Raw genomic sequence first — 18,982 nt, 5'->3', positions numbered from 1 at the left:
TCCCTTTCTCGCTGGCTGTCTTTCTCTGTCAAATAAATAAATAAAATCTTTTTTTTTAAAAAAAAGAAAGATAGGCCATTTAAAAAAATTGAAAAAAACCAAACAGGTATTTCCCAAAAGAATATATGTACAAATGGCCAGCAAGCACATGAAAAAATATTCATCTTCATCAGTCATCAAGGAAATGCAGTTTAAAATCATTTCTGTTACTAAAGATTCTTGAACATAATGTATCATGATCGAAATCAGATCACTGGTTCCTGTGACAATATGGAGAAGGTGATTGCACAAGGGAACGGTCTGGGGAGAGAGAAATGTTCTGGATCTTGATTGGGGTAGAGATTACATAGGTGTAAAAATTTATCATTTCACATTCAGTAGAATAGCTAGTTTTAAAGACTTTCAGTAGCAAAAGTTGACAATGATATGGAATAACTGGAGCTCCCCTGCATTGCTGATAAAAGTGTAAATGGTACACATTTGTTTGGTGCACAAATGTTGGAAAACAGTTTGACAGTTTCTTATAAATTAAAAATTCATCTATCTTTTAACTTAGCAATTCTACTCTTTTAGTTAACTATCCAAAAGAATTGAAAACATATGTCCAGAAAAAGCTTTGTAAAAAAATGTTTATAGCAGCTTTATTTTTCATAGCCCAAACTGGAAACAACTCACATGACAACTAGGAGAATAGATTGTGGAATATTCATGAATGGAATATTATGCAGCAATTAAAACAAATGAACTACTTATATACACAACAAAATGGAAAAATCTCATAGTTGTTAAGCTGAGTGAAGAAGCTAGGCACAAGAGTACATACTACTTAATTCCATTTATGTGAAATTCTTTGACAGATCAATATAGTAGAAATCAGATCGCTGGTTGCCTGTGGCAGGCATGGTTGGGGTAGCTACAGAGGAGTATAAGGGAACTTTATGGGGAGATAGAAATGTTACTATATTTTGATTGGGATGGAAGCAACACAGGTTTATAAATTTATCAAATCATTAACCTCTGTACTTCATTTTTTTAAGGATTTATTTATTTTAGAGAGAGAGCACACGCATGCTCGAGCAAGGGGAGAGGCAAAGGGGGAGAGGGAGAGAGAGAATCTTGAGCAGGTTCCACACCCAGCTCGTGAGCCCGATGCAGAGCTGATCTCATGACTCAGAAATCATGACCTGAGCAAAAACCAAGAGTCACATGCTCAACTGACTGAGCCACCCAGGTGCCCCAGTCTTTAAATTAGATTTTATTACATGTAATTTATACCTTAATAAAGTTAGTCTTTTAAAAAAACCCGTTCTAAAAAAAAAACCTGTTTTAATTTCTTAAAAATATTTTTAAATAATGTTTTACATAACATTACCCATTTGTGTTATGTATTATTGTGATTGATATACCTGTACATATTTCTGAGATGATGATGATGATGTGAATGACACTGTCCTGAACTCTCATTTGTGTCCACTTTAGGTGAGCATGACCCCAGGCAATAACTGGGTCTTCTGTCCTTAGGACTCCTGAAAAGCTGTTCAGATCTTAACCTGGCAATTGAGGTCCTCTCAGAGCTCAGCTTAGTTTGTACAGGATTTAGTTGAAACTTAGCATGGAGAATGATTTTGGAGCTTTTGAAACTTTTCCTTATGGTGTTTTAGTCTGTAATTTATTTTATTGAAAATACTATATGAGGATAATCAGATTTAAATTTAATGAGCTTTCCTCTTTTCTCTCTAGCCCATTTTTCAGTGAAGAATTTTACTTTGAGATTCCAAGAACTTTCCAGTATTTGTCTTTCTATGTTTATGATAAGAATGTTTTACAAAGAGATCTTCGTATAGGTATGTACTATTCGTAATTATCTTTAATCACAGCATTGGTGTTTATATTCATTCTTTGACTAAGTATAAAGTTTTGAAAACAACAGAATAATACATGATCAACATTTCTAATCCTTTTCTCTAGTCTTCAAGTTCATTTGTGAATCTTATTTTTAATTTGTATGCTCAGCTTTGTTAACACTTTGGAAGTGTCTTGACTGATCTCCCCCCAATCATGGTGTCATATGTTTCCAAAGTGCCTGATGGGGCATTTTCCATAGTATTCATTACACTTGTTAATCAGTTTGTTGTTTAATATCTAGACTCTCTAGTTGAATATGATATTTATGAAGGTAGAGATTATCACTCACAGAGTGCCTTACATTTAGTAAATGTTTGGTAAGTATTTGCTGAATGGTTCAAAGAATGTTTTTATACAGAGATCACAGTATTTGATCCCCCAAAGAACATTTGTTTTTCAAATTTTTCTAATAGAAGTAATAATTTGCTTTAATCTAGACATGTGTTTTTCTCTCTGGCTGTGTTGGTAACCATTAACTCTGTTTCTTAAGTAATTGTCTAAACCTGGGGTGTGATCTGTGGGCATGTAGTAGAACAAAGCTAAATGGACACATATGTGTCACATTCATGGTCTTTGCTCCAGTGTCTATATTTTAATAACAGGTAGAGGTCTATAATTTACATATATTATCCTCTCACTTTTTAGTATCTCACTTTTGAATTTCATCATCTGTCTCTCTTTTCTGACTTGAAATATCCTCTGGTCTTCCACAGCTTAAATGATTAAGCTTTATTTGACTTTGTCCTCTTAACTACCACCTAATTTGTTTCCACTTTTGCTCCTGACCTCCTTAACAAATGGTTTGTATCTTTCTTCTGCTTACTGCTTTCTTTTTAAATCTTTGTAATCTTGTTTCTACATTTTTCTGACAAACCTTTTTTGAAGTTTGTCAGAATCATTTTAGAGGAAATCAAATAACCTTTAAAAACAGTATGTATTTTTTTTATAAAACTATTACGTTCTTACTGACTGGTCATGACCTCACAGGAATAACTACAGTTAATAATTTGTGTATTTCTTCCCATTCTTTATTCTATGCATTTGTATTATTACATTGCACTATTCAGTTTTTTCCCTTTTTTCATCTAATGATCCTTTTCCCCTGTCATGAAGTATTTTTCAAAAATATTTGCTAAATAATATCCTTTGTAAAGAAATGTATTATTTTAGCTACTTCTTTGTTGGTGAACAATTGTGTTTTCAGATTTTTGGTGTTGCTATGAACATCCTTCTTGCATACACTTTTGCATGTCTCTTTTTCTTAGAATAAATTTCTAGGAGTGAAAATACTGAGTTAAAGGGTATGAATATTTTTTAAATTTCTTCTCTATTTTTCGCCTTGGCCCCCAGAAATACTTTACTAATTTAAATTCCCCCAAGCATAGCATGAACATAATCATTTCACCATACCCTGGTTATTCTTGGATATTAGCATTGAAAAAATTGTTTCCCAATCTGATAGGTGAAAAATAATATTTTTTTAACTTGTATTTTTCTGATTATCAGTGAATTTGAGGAATTTTTCATATGTTTATTGTTCTTTTACATTTTTCTTCTGTGAACTAGTTTTTCATTGTTATACCCGTTTTTCATTTGGATGGATTTCGTTATTCTTATGCATACTTATATGTTAAATGTGTTAACTTTTGTCAGCTGTATACATTAATATTTTTTCCTTGTCACAAAAGGCATTTTTGGCAGTGTTGAATCCTTGCCTGCCTCTCTGTCATACTTCACTCTTTTGATTGCTTATTCAACTTGTTGACAGCCAAGGAAAATACAATTTAATGACTTTGTATTTTCCTGGTTGTCTTTCTTCTGACTTCTTTATTTATATGCAGACTCTTCTCTTTCTAGAAAACCCTCAATTATGAATCACCTCTGAGGCCCCATCCTCAATTGAATTAAACAGCCATTTACAAACACTTCTGTGTGGCATATAAAGGACGGGAATACTAAGATGAATAAGACTCATGTTATTCCCAGGCTATCAAAAAGGCACACTTATACTCTAATTCTAATTTGTTACAATTGGATCTGTGCTAGAGGTCTGAACAGAGTACTTGGGAGCACAGAGAACAGGTAATCTTGTTTGATGGAGGATTAACAGACTACTTAGCAAAAGGAAGAAATTTCCAGGTAATAGGGATTAGCAGAATTAGAGGAGAAAAAATAAATCATATTTGTGGTGTATCTGCTGGAATATATAAATTACTTAGGAAGAGGGTGGTAGAGCGAAGCAGGGAATAATAAATTGGGGCCAATTTGTGATGGACCCTAAAGGCTGTGCTATGGATTTTGGACTTTATCCTAAGACAGTAGAGCTGAGCCTTTTAAGAATGAGAAACCTTTTAAAAATTATATGTAACTATATATACATGAATACTTTTGTGGTTTAACAACTTTCTATGGCATACAGTGGTAACTTCCAAAGTCCAAACTCAGTGTCTATAGATTACATATGTAAAATGTATATATACGTAATTACATATAACTGTATATATTCTTTTAAAGTATATATACACACACTTTACATATGTAATCTATGGTTTAGAGAGATTAGAGCCAGGGAGGCTACTATCAAATGAGCTACAAAGGGAAATAGCGGGAATGCAAATGAGGGAACTACTTCTCTGGAGGAGCTGCAGGTAGGATTTAGGGACTGTAAGTGGATAAAGGGGTGTGAGAAAGGAAAGAGTTAAAAATAGTCTTGTTTCAATGGCTGTCATTAACTGAGATAAAGAACACAGCAGGACCAAAAAGTTTTGAGTGGGGGATGGGAAGAGGAGAGGTTGACTTTGATTTCAAACAAGTTAAACTTGTATTACCTGGGGAACATCTTAGTGGGTATGTTGGTTGACTTTCGGAAATACAGATCTGAGGCTTAGAGAGAAGAGCCAGAGAGGTGAATTTGAGAGTCATTAGCATTAAGTGGTACTTGAAGCCTCTGCTGGAATGAATGAAATTGCCCTGGGAGCAGATAAGGAAAATGCCAGGAAAATGAGGCTTCAGTGAAGATTGATAAAGTTTTATCAGGAAGGTAGGAAGAGAGGAGAGATTCATATCTCAGAAGGCCAGGAGATCTTTTAATGTCAACAACTAGAGCGAGGTAGAGCAGGATAAGGATTGGATAAAAGCTCTTGGTGATTATGAGCGACCCTTGAGAGTGTGTCTTTCTGATTATCATGTCTTCTTAAGAAAATGTTTTGTATTTTCATTGTTTACACATATTGTTATAATCATCATACAGTGTTTGTTGAAAAGGCCTTCCATTGAGGTTTACTGTTATGATTTCCAAAAGTTCCCCTATGCTTTTCTTTTTGTTTTTAAAGTATAAGTCGGTTGTACTTTAAGCAGAAAAATTTTAAGACTCAATTCTTTTTTTTTTTTAAGATTGTATTTATTTTTTTGAGAGAGAGAGCACAAGCAGGGAGGTTTGTGGGGGGGGGGCAGAGGCAGAGGGAGAAGCAGATTCTCTGCTGACTTGAGCTGAAGGCAGATGCTTAACTGACAGCCACCCAGGGGCCCCTAAGTAAAAATCAGGTTTTTGTGGAGTGGTATCAGAAAACCATAATTTGGTGTGAAAAACTTTTGTTTGCAAACAAGTTTATTTTTATTAAGAGAAAATTTCTACATTTAGTAGCAGTTTTTTTTTTTCCTTTTACACATAGGAAACTCAAACTCAATTTGTATATACCCTTTAATTTAAAGTTGAAGATGGTTTTCATTTATGAATTTTTGTTTTTGTAAACATTTTTTGTCATTAACTCATAGAGTTGGGTTGTTGCTTTTTTAAAAAAATTTGAGCTATCGAAAATCAGGTTCAGGCAATTATTTTGTAACTCTTAGTTGCCAAGTTGTAGATAAAACAGTGCCATAGCATTTTCTGGAAATGAAATTTGAACTAGAGTTGAGAGAACAATCTTTCAAACTTATGAAGCTCTGAGAAAGTGTACTGGTCAAATATAGTTTTAAGAGCTTGTTTTTTATTTTTAATTATATAAGTAATATATGATTTTTTTTTCTTTTCATAAGAAAAGTTTAAATTGCAGTATTACAGATAATCCTAATTAATTTTGACTACTGACTCCCTCCCCTTCCTAGAAGTAATAACTGTTATCAGTATGAGGCATAATATTTTGTATTAGGCATCTTCATATGCTAGGTAGTTAGTGCAAAAACTCGATTATGGATCAGTGAAAAACTTGAGACCTAGGAACTATGCAATAAAAAGATAGAAGTTGCAAAATTAAGGTTTTAAAAGGCTTTTACTATATATTGTCCTAAAGTATAGTGTCTTCTCCTAAAAGGAAAGAACAAGAGAAGAGAAAAACTTTATGTGAAAACGTATTTCCATTTCCAGTGAGAATCATCATATGAAAGTTAAAACATATATTTTATCTTCTTATGGTATTTTCTAGTTTTTTTAGTTTGAGAGAGACATGCTCTCTCAAACAACTAAACTGTGGTTATCTTAGTAGACTTTGGCTACTTTTTTTCTTTTCCCTCGGTTCATAAAGTATAAGAGAATTTCACTGGGATATTAGAGACCTGAATTCCATTCATGACTCTGTCATTTACCAGCTGTGTGACCTTAAACACATCACTTTACCTTCTTAGACCTGGTTTATCTATAAAATAAGGCTGGGTTTAAGATTGCTAAGGTCTTTCCCAACTCTTCGATTTGTAATTTCTGCTGACATTTAGCTCTGAAGTCAAACCTACTGTTTAACAGTTGCCTAAGACTACACTTCCATATCCGTTTGCGTAGGGTCTTATCAGTTACCTATTGCTACTTAACAAACCATTCCAGTACTCGGTGGCTTAATACATCAACCATATATTTGGCCATGATCCTGAGGGTTGTCAGTTTGGGCTGAGCTCAGCTGCGTGGTGGTTCTGCTGGTCTCACCTGGAGTCACTGATGTGTAGTTATCTGGGAGATTGACTGGATTGAATGGCTTCATTCCTCTGATGGCTGGTGCTGGCTCTTATCTGGGTCTTCCTTTCCACATGGTATTGGGGTTTTAAGTGGCTAAGCCCTACTGCACAGGTTTTATTAAAATTCTACTTGCATCACATTTGCTGATGTTCCATTTGGCAAAAGCAAGTGACTCATGGTCAAACCCAGAGTCTGTGGTAGAGGGGACCACACAATAGCATAGACCAAGGAAGTATGATTTATTGGAGACCATTGATATACTGGACTGCTACCACAGAGAACAAAAGGTATCTACCTAAACTCTATGTACTAAGGCTCAGAGTTTTGTTGTTGACTGAACTGCTGTTGTTAACAGAATTTGTTCAGTCTTCTGGTCCTTTTTCATCCTGTATAGGCAGTCACAGTTGTCACTGCTTTTATCTTCTCTTTCAGCCATTTCTACTAGTATCCACATAGGAATAGGACTGTCAAGATTTGCCAATTGGTGATCTGTATCAGGATGAAATTTCCAAGAATATATTGTGTCTAAAAACAGGGCCCAAATATAACACAGTTTTTCCAGATGGCAAGAAAATGCTGCTTTGAAGTGGTGCTGGAAAGCTGAGAATACTTTTTTTTTTACTTACAGACCGACAGAAATGGTTTCTGTGCCCACAGTTCCTTCATTTCTTATGGTGGTTCCTCTCCTTGTCTTATTTTAAGGAACTAATACAGCATCTGGTGTGTGTACGTGTATGTATGTATGTTTGGTCTAAGCTCTGTCTGTGAGTTTGTCAGGACAGTGGGGAAATGAAATAGTACCTTTAAATTGTTGGGTAGTTTGTTCTTGGGAGGTTTTGTTGCTGTTGTTTTGGGAGTTTTTTGGTTTTTTTGAGGAGGTTGATTTCATGGCCACTAAAGTAATGAGTTAACTGTTCAACATAGTAAACTAAACTAAGACAATATTTGGGACCATTAGAGGCACAGAATTTATGTAGCTAATCAGAGAAGGGTTTCCCTCTGAGAAGACAAGAACCATTCAACTCTTTCATGATAGTGAGTACGATGGATGCATGAGATATGAAATAGGAAGAAGTTACTTGGCTTCTGGGAATTTGTACCTATGAACTAAGAGAGGGTTCTCTTTTGGGAAAGGCACCTATGACAGAGAAGATATATATCCAGTGATCTGAGTTGTGGGTCACAAATGGAATAGGTAGATTCCTACTCTAGTTTTTAGAAGTATTACTGGTGAAATGTAGTTTGGTTAGGGGAGCCTGGAAATCACATCAACATTTAAAGCACAGTGCCATTGTGACTATTTGTTGAATGAGTAAATGAATCAATCCAGAAAACTTCCAAATAAACTTTTTTAAAAACCCTATTTTTAAGTTGGGGGCTTGCTTTGTGATACTTGTAAGTATCAACATATATACACACACGTATATTTGCATACATATTCATGAATTATGTATAAATCTAAAAAGCCTGGGAATTGTAGAATAGGCGTCTTAACCAGGAATCTACCAGTGAGTTTCTGGATGGTGAGTAAACTCTTTTAAAATTATATGCCAGATAGTATCTGTGCATTTTTCTGGGGAGAAAACACAAACCATGTGTAGATACCAAGATTCTTTAAGGGGGAAATGAGTTGTTTTTGAAATGTAAGAACTTTAGCTATAGGATATATAGATCTATTTCTGTATGTACATGTGTGCAAACTGTTATACATTGCCTTAATGTTTATATCTGGAGTGGAATCAATGGTAAATGGAACCACTTGAAAGAATTACGATAATCACGATCCTTTGTGACATGCAGTATTTAATACTTTGTCATAATTCTGTATCCTAAGCCATTCCTGGTATTGTATTGATTTGCCAGGGATTTGATAAAATCTACAGGTAAAACATATCAAGAAATTTGTATGATTTGACTCTTAACCTAAACTACTTCAACAATATAAAGAATATTTGGGTGTTACAGTTAATACCTAAATCCTGTACTTGGCTTTTTGTCTATATATTTGGTACTGGAAGAATTTCTTTTTTCCCATCATTTTGTACCTTAAATTTAACCAAATGCTGAAATATATTATTTTCCTGGTACCATTTCTTAACAAAATTTGAATGAATTATAAATTCCATATATTCCACAAGAAGATTTTGGCCTTTACATTAGATTTCATCCAGTATATTTTTAAGAAAGTTGAAAGGATTTGTGCTTATTGTGAGGGCCAGTTTATTAATTTTAAAATTTTACATGTTTTAAGCTTTATGTGTTACTGGCTATAGCTGATGAATTTTCAGTATTTCTCTTTTGGGTTGTATATTAATACAGTTGCCTTAATATTTTCCTTGAAATATACATATATAGATAACATTTGTAGTTTGAGTTCTAGGTCATGAAAAGGAAGATAAGCTTATCAAAATTTCAGTATGGTTAAATTTTTTTAACAATAGTTTTTTATTGAGGAATAATCCATATACTGTAAAACTCACTGTTTTAACAATACAGTACACACATTGTATATATTCACAGATTTGTGCAACTGTCACCACTATGTAATTCCAAATAAAATTTTAAAGGTTTTTCTGGGTTTGTTTTCTTGTCCTGTCTTTCCTTTCCACTTGATACACAAAAAATTGGTATATCTTCACAGAAAATTTTTCACTGTTTCCTAAAAGTTTTCAAATGTGGAACTAAAAGACCAAGATAGATCAGAAGAGAAAGGGCATGAAGTATAATTAGGGCACTTCAAGTAAAAATTCTTATTTGATAAAGCAAACTTTGACATTAATATGTAACTTTGTTGAAGCCTTTGTGTAGTCTTGGAATAAATTGTCGGTCATATGCAAAACTGTGTCTGCTTCTTAAAACTTGAATTGAGGAAGGAAATGCTTTGTACCAACATGGCAAATACTTCATTATAATAAGAACATGTTTTGTTTCTTCCTCTCATACAACTTTGTTCATTGTACTGTATCTTTCTCTGAGAGGTAGAAACTCTTTAGGGAACTACCCTGATGTGTGTGTGTGTGTGTGTGTATGCATTGAAGCAGCATAAGTGGTATTTATAATGTTTCGATAAAAGCAGATTTTAAAATTATTCTTTTAATCTCCCATAATTTTCAAGTCAGTTTTCACTGTTGTTAGTGATGTGTATGAAACTGTTTTTCTTTTAACTGGAACTTACGAACTCTTATTAAATGAAGAGATGTCTGCCTAGATAGAACATATGGTTTATTCATAGTGTTAACTGACTGGGAAGATTAGTTTGCACTATCACTGATTGCTTTTTACATGGAATGTACTCTGGGTAAAAACGTGAATCTGAGTAAGTACTAAAAAATGCAGTTGCATGTAAATACAACTGAGTTTTTGTCTAATCCCCTAATTCAAAATGACGCAGAAAATGGTCTGCCAAGGGGCAGGGGGAAATGAGGCACTTTTTCTTCTTTAGAATATAGAAAACACCTTGACCAAAAATTTGTCTCAGAATTTTGAGACCCATTAAAACAAAAGTTTAATGAGAAAAAAAAAAGAAAAATACTTTATAAAAATTGATTTTTTAGTATCAATAGGAACAAATTATTTTAAAATATTTTCCGTAAAGTATTACACATTATAGTGCTAATGATGATACAAACTATGTTTCCCTTATATTGTTTTATTTCTTAGGGAAAGTAGCCATCAAAAAAGAAGACTTGTGTAACCACAGTGGCAAAGAAACCTGGTTTTCACTACAGCCTGTCGATTCCAATTCGGAGGTTCAGGTAAATATTAAGGCTTTAGGTGGTGTAAAAGACTGTCAGCGTACAGAAAGCAAGTGGAAAACAAACTATACTAGTTTGTATAGACAGCGCTTATCATACATTACTTTAAATTCTGGGACCAAATATTATAGCCCTTTAGTTAATATGTGGGTGGAAAGAAATGCCTTGCCACATGATTTCAAGAATAATGCGTGCTGGGGTGTGTGTCTGAGTTTGGGGAGGTTATATTAGGGGGATATTTACTGCTTTAGTTCTTTTGTTGGCATCACGGCGGCAAATAATTAATTTTTTTTTAAGATGGGGAAAATTTTTTAAGAGAAAAGGTATGTTTTATTAATTCTGACTTTGAGGAGAATCCTAGAAGTCTGTGATTTCATCTCTTCTGACCAGGATGCTCTGTTTACTCTCTTAATAAACTAGTCTTGGGAAAATGTTATTCATTCAAACCATGCCTGAGCCCACCTTGCAGAGCCTTTCATTCCCACACCCACCCTTCCTGTTGTTCACATTTCTTTTTATTTGAAAGGGTATCATAACTCTTTTAAAGCTCTTGTTTCCTCTTGCCAAAATAAGGGGTCTTACAGATCAATATGTGAGTAAAGATGTATGTTTAGCCAAGTAGCTTAACTTTCTCTTTGTTTTTGAAAAGTCTGAGTTGCTCTTAGAAATTGTTATTTCTATCTAAAGGGAATCCTTTTTTTATAACTCTGTTTATTTATAAAATATGGTAAGGATTGTGAAACAATTGTGAAACCCGAGGACATACTGCAAGCAGAATTCTTCCTCTCTCAAAGAAGTTATAATTTACCACTGTGACTCAAACAGACGTTTAAGACAAGAAAAAAGTGCTGCATATACACCCACAGATATTTGCAAATAAAGTGTCTGTGTCTCTGTTTCCTCATAACCTCTCAAGCATTCTCTTTGATTAAATTCTCAAAAACTTAAGTACTTGTATATAAAACCCCTTTGTAAGTACAAAATATAATTGAAACTTTTCCTGTCTTATTCACTCGACCTCATTTTAATGCTCTTTTCTTTCCATTTGGCATTAACCCTCATTCAGATCCCACTTAGCCACTATCATGTACTACCCAGGTGAGAGGCAGTGTGACGAAATGGAAAAGATTTTACACAAGAAGTCAGAAAATTTAGGTCCTAATTTTCATATGTGGTTACTTCACTGACCTTGAATTTTATTTCTACAAAATGGGGATAAAAGTTGCCGTGTTGACTCATACGATTGCGAGAATTAAGTGAAATGTCTTTAACACTGTTGTGAAAGCTGTCACTTGCTACACAAATGTAAAATACCTGTCTACCAGCGGTCACTCAGGTGGACCTTTCCATTTTCATAATGTAACTTTACCAAAAGGCAGATAGGAAAGTTTTAAAGTATCAGTTTTCCTTTTTAATTGTTTTAACAAAAAGCAAGATAAGAAAAGGCTTTGAGAATTTGGTGTAAAATGAAATTTGAGGATCATTTTAAGATGTAGTTTTTTGAAGTTCCAATAAAAATATAAATATAGATATAAATTTACTAAAGTATTTAAGGCCCCCAATTCTAAACAAGTAGAAATCTCTCTAAAATACTCTGTGTAATTCTTGGAGATGGTATTGGAGATTAGTACTGGAGAACAAGCTTTTATTTAGTGGTGTATGTAAAACTCATCTCTGAATCATAAAAATTCTGGAAATAACATTTAATTGTTAGAGATAATGTCAGCGTTTTTTATTTGTTATGAGTGATTTTCATGACCATGAGTTATTAACCTTTATAGGTCTTCTGCTTAAATGATGCTTAATTAGTAAGATCTAATTCTTTAAAATACATTTTAGAGGGGCGCCTGGGTAGCGCAGTCGTTAAGCGTCTGCCTTCGGCTCAGGGCGTGATCCCGGCTTTCCGGGATCGAGTCCCACATCGGGCTCCTCCGCTGGGAGCCTGCTTCTTCCTCTCCCACTTCCCTGCTGTGTTCCCTCTCTCTCTGGCTGTCTCTCTGTCACATAAATAAATAAAATCTTTAAAAAAAGATAAAATAAAATACATTTTAGAAGGAACAGTACTTTAGTGGGTGGGAGGCATACAGAACACCTTTCAGATTAATATGGTACTATTGGAAGTATTGTTTGGCCCCAAACCTGATCTGGGAATACTAAATTAACTTTGTCAGCCTAGAAAAGGTAGAAGAAGAAGCCTATGATTCATAAAAATCCTACTTTGTTAATAAATTTGTTCTTGCATAAAGTTTATAAAATTTTACAAAAATATCATGGAAATAAGAGCAATTGATGGAGCCATAGGAGAAAGCTATGAAAAGGATTGAGTTCAGTAGGAATTCCACCTAATAATTACTGTTAGTGATTAAACGGTACATACCAAGCACAGTATTATGTACTTAATATTTATTTTCTCATTTAATCTTCAGAAAAGCATTATGAGGTGTAGGTAGCATTACCCCCATTTTACAAATATAGAAAATGGATTCAAAGAGGTTAAATGACAGCTCCAAAATCAGAACTAAAGGTGATGGAACCATGGTTCCAATAGAGATTTAGTCTGATTCTAAAATTCCTAATCACGGTGCTTTACTGCTTTTCACTCTTTGTACTTTTGGTCATGAAAAGCCTTCAACAGATTATTAGGAGGGAACATGTGAGCATAAGGAACAGAAGCCTACTCAAATTAGCTCAAAGAAAGAGGGAGGGGCATTTGAAAGTTCCTGGGGAACTTCTTGGAGTCTAATTACAGGAACTTCAGTATGGCCAGTGAGAGCTGGAAGTTGTCAGGCATTTACTGCCTCTGAAGTGGAGGTTGGGTTCTTACAATAATAAACTAGATACAGTTCACAGAGTCAAAATTGTTTTTGCAAAGATTTTAATTTCTCATAAAGTATACGAAAATATTGGGGGTTTGTTTGTTTCTGGTTGATCACTACGTAAAATAGTTGACTTGTATTTGGGACCATGGCAAATAAAAAATATATATTGTATTTTTAGACTGTGGACTTCCATTCAGTGCAGTCATAGATACTACAGGGGCACTTGGGAGCTGAGATGCAGATTCATTTGTTCCTACTCATATGCTCCTTGTGCTCATTGAGAAATAATGCTCAGTGTTTAAATACTGTTTTTTCCTTTCCCTCTCATTTTGTAAAATGAATAGTTAATATTTTCTCTCTGTCTTGCCCTCTCATTTTAATACTATTTACTTTGCAAAATGAAAGGAAAAAAAATACTAATGATGAGATTCCCTTGTATTCTTTTTGTACATCTGATGAGATTACATGTTTCTCGCTTCTGCTTCTCTCTAATCTCTTGTTGACAGCTAAAAAAATGCCCACATCAGCCTTTGAGTTTACATGACCATGTAAGTGCTCACTTTTTGAGATCTGATTTAGTTCTCTGCCACAATTTAGAGAATTTGGCCCAACAAGAATCAGAAGTCTACGGCATTCTAATTGGTATGGTTGTGGGAGGGGGTCATAAAGTCACTGTAGAGCAGTCCTTTTTGGGGCTTTGGGTAGACATGACCCCTAAGAAAGGGGTTTAGGTAGAGGAAATGATTGGCATTTCTGCTTCAGAGGGGAAGATGTTTAATTTCCTAGCCCTACTACTAATTGCCATTTGTACCCCAAACAGTTGCTAACCTGTTGTTGACTGAGGCTCTTCGTCTTTGAAATGAGAACTTCAGTGTATAGGATTCCCTTTAGTTCTGAAGTTGTAGGCAAGTAACATGCAGAAACGTAATTTAGCCTTGAATTGAAAAGATCCCAATAGTAGTAAGATGGATTTTATACCAAAACAGTTGAAAATTGTAAAGAACAGCAAACCTCTTGTATTGTTTCCCAGATGCTTTGTTATTGCTGTTAATAATGTTATTTTCAGTTTTTTTTCAAACATTCAGTATATTATTAATATTTCGTGAGTGAGTTTTTCTGCACTTTTTTTTTTCTGTTCTTTTTTTACTTTTGATTTATAGTTACTCCCTGTGGCTTGAAACATTCTCTTCTGAACCCACTCTGGTCTGCCTTCATACCCCACAATGGGCCAGAGGGAGAACACAAAGGGCTCTCACTAATGTTACCCATGACATTGTGTTAATAAGTCTGGTGGACATTTTTCAGTCCTCCTCTTACATGGTCTTTCAGGAGCTTTTCAAATCCTGACTACTCCTTTTTGAAGCATTCCGTGCCTTAGTTTCTCGTTGTGGTTTTCATCCTACTTCACTTGGTGCTCTTTCTACTATTCTTTGCCACACAAATGAAGTTAATTTGTTTTGTGTTGGTGCCTCTATGTATACATTCTCTTTTGGCTTCAGTGATTTGCAGCCACGTTGTTAGCTACGACTCACAACAAACTTGAAATATTTTTCCTTTCTTTAGTTCTTAGCTGCTGTGATAAAGAGCATGCCTTCACATAAGACTGATTAAACCATATCTCTAACATGGAGAAGTTGGTACTCTGATTAATTAAGGCTGTCTGTCTCACACAACTTGTACAAGCAGTAAATCTAGATGTGCTGTCAGTCATGTCTTCTGATGTAATTACTTAGTTAATAAGTCTTTACCAACAAGCTTATCTTGAATTTCTGGATCATGCCATAAGTTATTGATTGTTTTATGGTTGTTGTTTTTAATATGGCCTCTGCCCTACCTGTTTATTTTTTATTTTTTATTTTTTTAAAGATTTTATTAATTTATTCAACAGAGATAGAGACAGCCAGCGAGAGAGGGAACACAAGCAGGGGGAGTGGGAGAGGAAGAAGCAGGCTCATAGCAGAGGAGCCTGATGTGGGGCTCGATCCCATAACGCTGGGATCACGCCCTGAGCCGAAGACAGACGCTTAACCGCTGTGCCACCCAGGCGCCCCACAGTGCTGTGATTTTTAGTTGTGAATGCAATTATTATACTTCTACTCTATTTTAACAGTTTCTGTTGTTTTAGAGATAGAGTAGATCCTAGACATTTCCTAAGAGACAGTTGGGAGTGCCCTGTTAGCATACAATTTCTACCATAAAATGCATACATGTTAAAATAGTAAAACTGCTTTGAGATGTAAATGTTGATGCAGTTGGCTAGGCCCACTCACTAGGCAAGTGACACGCATATGCTGGCCTGACAGCAAAGGTGATTAAAAAATACAGTTGTGTAATATTAAAAATTACTACATATCATGGACCTCTTCCGGGTCACTCTGAAATAGTAGGGGTAGTGAGTATTAAAACAGGATTAATGAAAGACCTATTTTATAAATACTTGTGCCTGGATTTTTAGTGGAAAATTTGCTTAATTTAGTTCCAGTTCCACCTAATAGCCAATTTTGCTACTACTGTTGCCTTTGTTTCTTTAGAGTTTAGCTTTCTCATGCAGACTTTTGCATTGAGATCCATCAGTCAATAACTTAGTATCCATCTAACCCCGAGCTTTGTAGTTAGTGGACATCAAATTCACTCTCATAGAGCAAACTCCCCTCCCCCAAAATAGTGAGGCTGATTCAGGTTAGATTCCTGTGAAAGAATGTCTGATAGGGGTTATTCCAAAGAGGAACAGTGACTTGATAATGAACTTTCCTACTTCTGATGAAATTACTTATGTCTCAGCCCCTAGACATCACACCCCTGAAATCTCCACTGTGGGAATTTGTCTTGTCAACTGGGTGGAGGTAATCCAGGACTGATCTTAACCACTTTAGAATTGCTCATAACCAGTTTAGAATTGCTCATCACCACTCGCAGGGTGTAACTATCAAGCTCTAGATTATATTATTCCTAAACCTTTGTTTCATGAGACGTTTATAGTTTGCTTTAAATTTATACTGCTGAATTTTTTTTTTTAAGATTTTATTTATTTATTTGACAGACACCCAGTGAGAGAGGGAACACAAGCAGGGGGAGTGGGAGAGGAAGAAGCAGCCTCCCAGTGTAGGAGTCTCATGTGGGGCTCGATCCCAGAACGCCAGGATCACGCCCTGAGCCGAAGGCAGATGCTTAACAACTGAGCCACCCAGGCGCCCCTATACTACTGAATTTTTTTAAAATCCTTTTATTGATAGTTATTGAAGAAAGTACTTACTTATGTTCAGTATCCCATTTTTTCATCAGTGCTCTTGGTCGTATATTGTTATCTATCTTTATTGTCTCCCCGCTAGACTGTGAGCTTCTTATAAGCAGTGATTGTGTCTTATACATCTGTTGATTCCTACCTAGTCCTACAGTGCCTACTAAAATATAGTAGATATTCCATAAATCTTTAATTTTCAGAAAAATGTTGACAAATTGCATCTTACTAGCTTTAATTTAGTTTTATTGTTTTAGAATTGTATGATTTCTCTTGACCTTTAATGATACTGCCTCTGTTCTTATTGATGATTTATCTTTTCTGGAAAACAAATCTATATTTTATAATCTGCTTTCATTTCAAAGTTTCCTAAAACATAAATGCTGTCTTTTTTTTTTTATCCATGGTAATTGAGATTCATAAATACTTTTTGAACTGGGAATTAAATTCTTAGTTTGGAGCACCAAGTCTGATACAAGCATTTGACTTCTAGATCTACATTGTTGGTTATTAGTCATTTAATAAGTACTTAATGTGGGCAAAGCCATGTGGTAGGGATCACTAAAATTTAGTTAGTGAACAATTAAATATTATTGGTACCATCTGAAAAAGTACTTACCGTTAATATTTCGTCAGTAAAGTAGACCATTTTTTTTTTTCTCATTATAGGGTAAAGTTCACCTTGAATTAAAACTGAATGAACTGATAACAGAGAATGGAACTGTGTGCCAGCAGCTTGTTGTACAGTAAGCATATTTCTTTTATGGAAGTCTCCATCATGTATTCTTTGAATCTTAAGACAACACCTTATTTTATATACTTCAGAAACTTTTTTTGAGAAATGAAACTCTGCTGTGTCATTCCTTTATTAAATTGATTTCCAATTTGTCCTCTCATACCTACTGTACTCAGGTTATGATAGGTCATTAATTCATTCAACCTTATGTAGTAAATGTGGGTTAGATGGTAGAGATACGCAGTAGGCTGTTACATGATCCCGGCTAAGCATATCTAACTCCCTGGCAGGATGGAGTTGGAAAGGCTTCCTGGTAGAGGGCTTCTAGAGACTCTGATACCACAGAGCTGAGCATTAGGAACCCTGGGACTAAAACTAAATGGCTACCTTGGGATGTAGCAGTATCGATTCTTACCTACTTTAAAATTCCTCTTTTGCCCTCGAGTCATTTTTTGTGGCTCAGACTCTAATCTTCTAACTGCTCTGGAAATACAGATTTCCAAGCCCAGTCCAGTAATATACTTTAAGATATTTTTTTCTTTGCAAGAAAGGATCCAGTCCAAGATCATGTATTACATTTAGTTTATACGTCTCTTTAATCTCCTTAACCAGTAATAATTTTTAGCTTTTCTTTATCCTTCGTGTTATTGAGATTTTTGAAGAATACAGGCCAGTTACTTTTTTTTAATGTTTCTCAACTTGGATATACCTACTAGAAACAGCTCAAGATTTGTTTGTAGTATTTTTCCTCCAGACAGAACATATAGTTTAAGTGTTTGGATTAGTGCCTTCCACCATTCCCTCCCTTGCTCACTTTGGTTATGTTACAACATTTGAAATAGTTGGTTTGTTTTGGTTTGTTTGCAGACACTTAAATGGTTCCCCCCCATCCTTGTTGTTTACTTTTATTTTTTTAATATGAGAATATTAGCATGACTTCAGAAGTCAAAACTCTACAAAGAGGCCTTACTCAGTGATATGTTTTAGTCCTCTCTCCCTACACTCAGCACCAAGAAACCATGAGCTGATTTTGGTCCCTGTATTTTTGCCTTTTCCAAAATGTCGTGTGAACGATTCATGTAATATGGAGGCTTTTGTGAGTGGCTTCTTTCATTTAGCATAATGCTTCTGAGATTCATCCACATTGCTGCACATATCAGTAGTCATCTTTTTTTAGGTGTTAATTTACTTCTTGTCATAACTTGGTATAGATACTGTTGTATGACAAAACAATGCACAGATTGGTTAAATAAGCCCAAATTCCTTCAAGAAGTAGTAGTCTGGATTTGAATTCTGACAGTTTTGGTTTTTTTTTTTTTTTTAACTTTTTTCTTTTGAGGTAATCATAGATTTATAAGAAATTGCAAAGTATGGAGAGGTCCTATGTACCTTTCACTCAGTATCCTTCAGTGGTTACATCTTATATAACTATAATACAATATAAAAACCAGGAAATTGACATTGTGCACTGTCTAGCATATTATATATCTTTTATCATATATGTAGATTTGTGGTAACCACCGCAATCAAGATACAGAACTGTTCTATCACCATAAAGATCTCCCTTATGCTACCATACTATTATAG

At 34.8% G+C, this 18,982-nt stretch overlaps 1 protein-coding gene across 2 annotated transcripts in view; it reads left to right on the top strand.

Moving 5' to 3' along the window:
- The window catches only part of RASA2 (RAS p21 protein activator 2), a 117,388-nt gene that overhangs the window by 28,039 nt on the left and 70,367 nt on the right, over positions 1–18,982 (top strand). For both annotated transcript variants that reach the window (XM_040636735.1, XM_040636734.1), the window contains exons 3-5: positions 1,741–1,844; positions 10,508–10,602; positions 17,329–17,405. In XM_040636735.1, coding sequence (XP_040492669.1) covers positions 1,741–1,844; positions 10,508–10,602; positions 17,329–17,405 — 276 coding nt within the window. The remainder of the gene's footprint in view (positions 1–1,740; positions 1,845–10,507; positions 10,603–17,328; positions 17,406–18,982) is intronic.

Source organism: Ursus maritimus, unplaced genomic scaffold, assembly GCF_017311325.1.
Source record: "Ursus maritimus isolate PB19 unplaced genomic scaffold, ASM1731132v1 scaffold_20, whole genome shotgun sequence".
NCBI classification, from domain to species: domain Eukaryota; kingdom Metazoa; phylum Chordata; class Mammalia; order Carnivora; family Ursidae; genus Ursus; species Ursus maritimus.
Note: the sequence above shows the minus strand (reverse complement) of the source record. Positions and strands in the feature narration are given on the sequence as shown.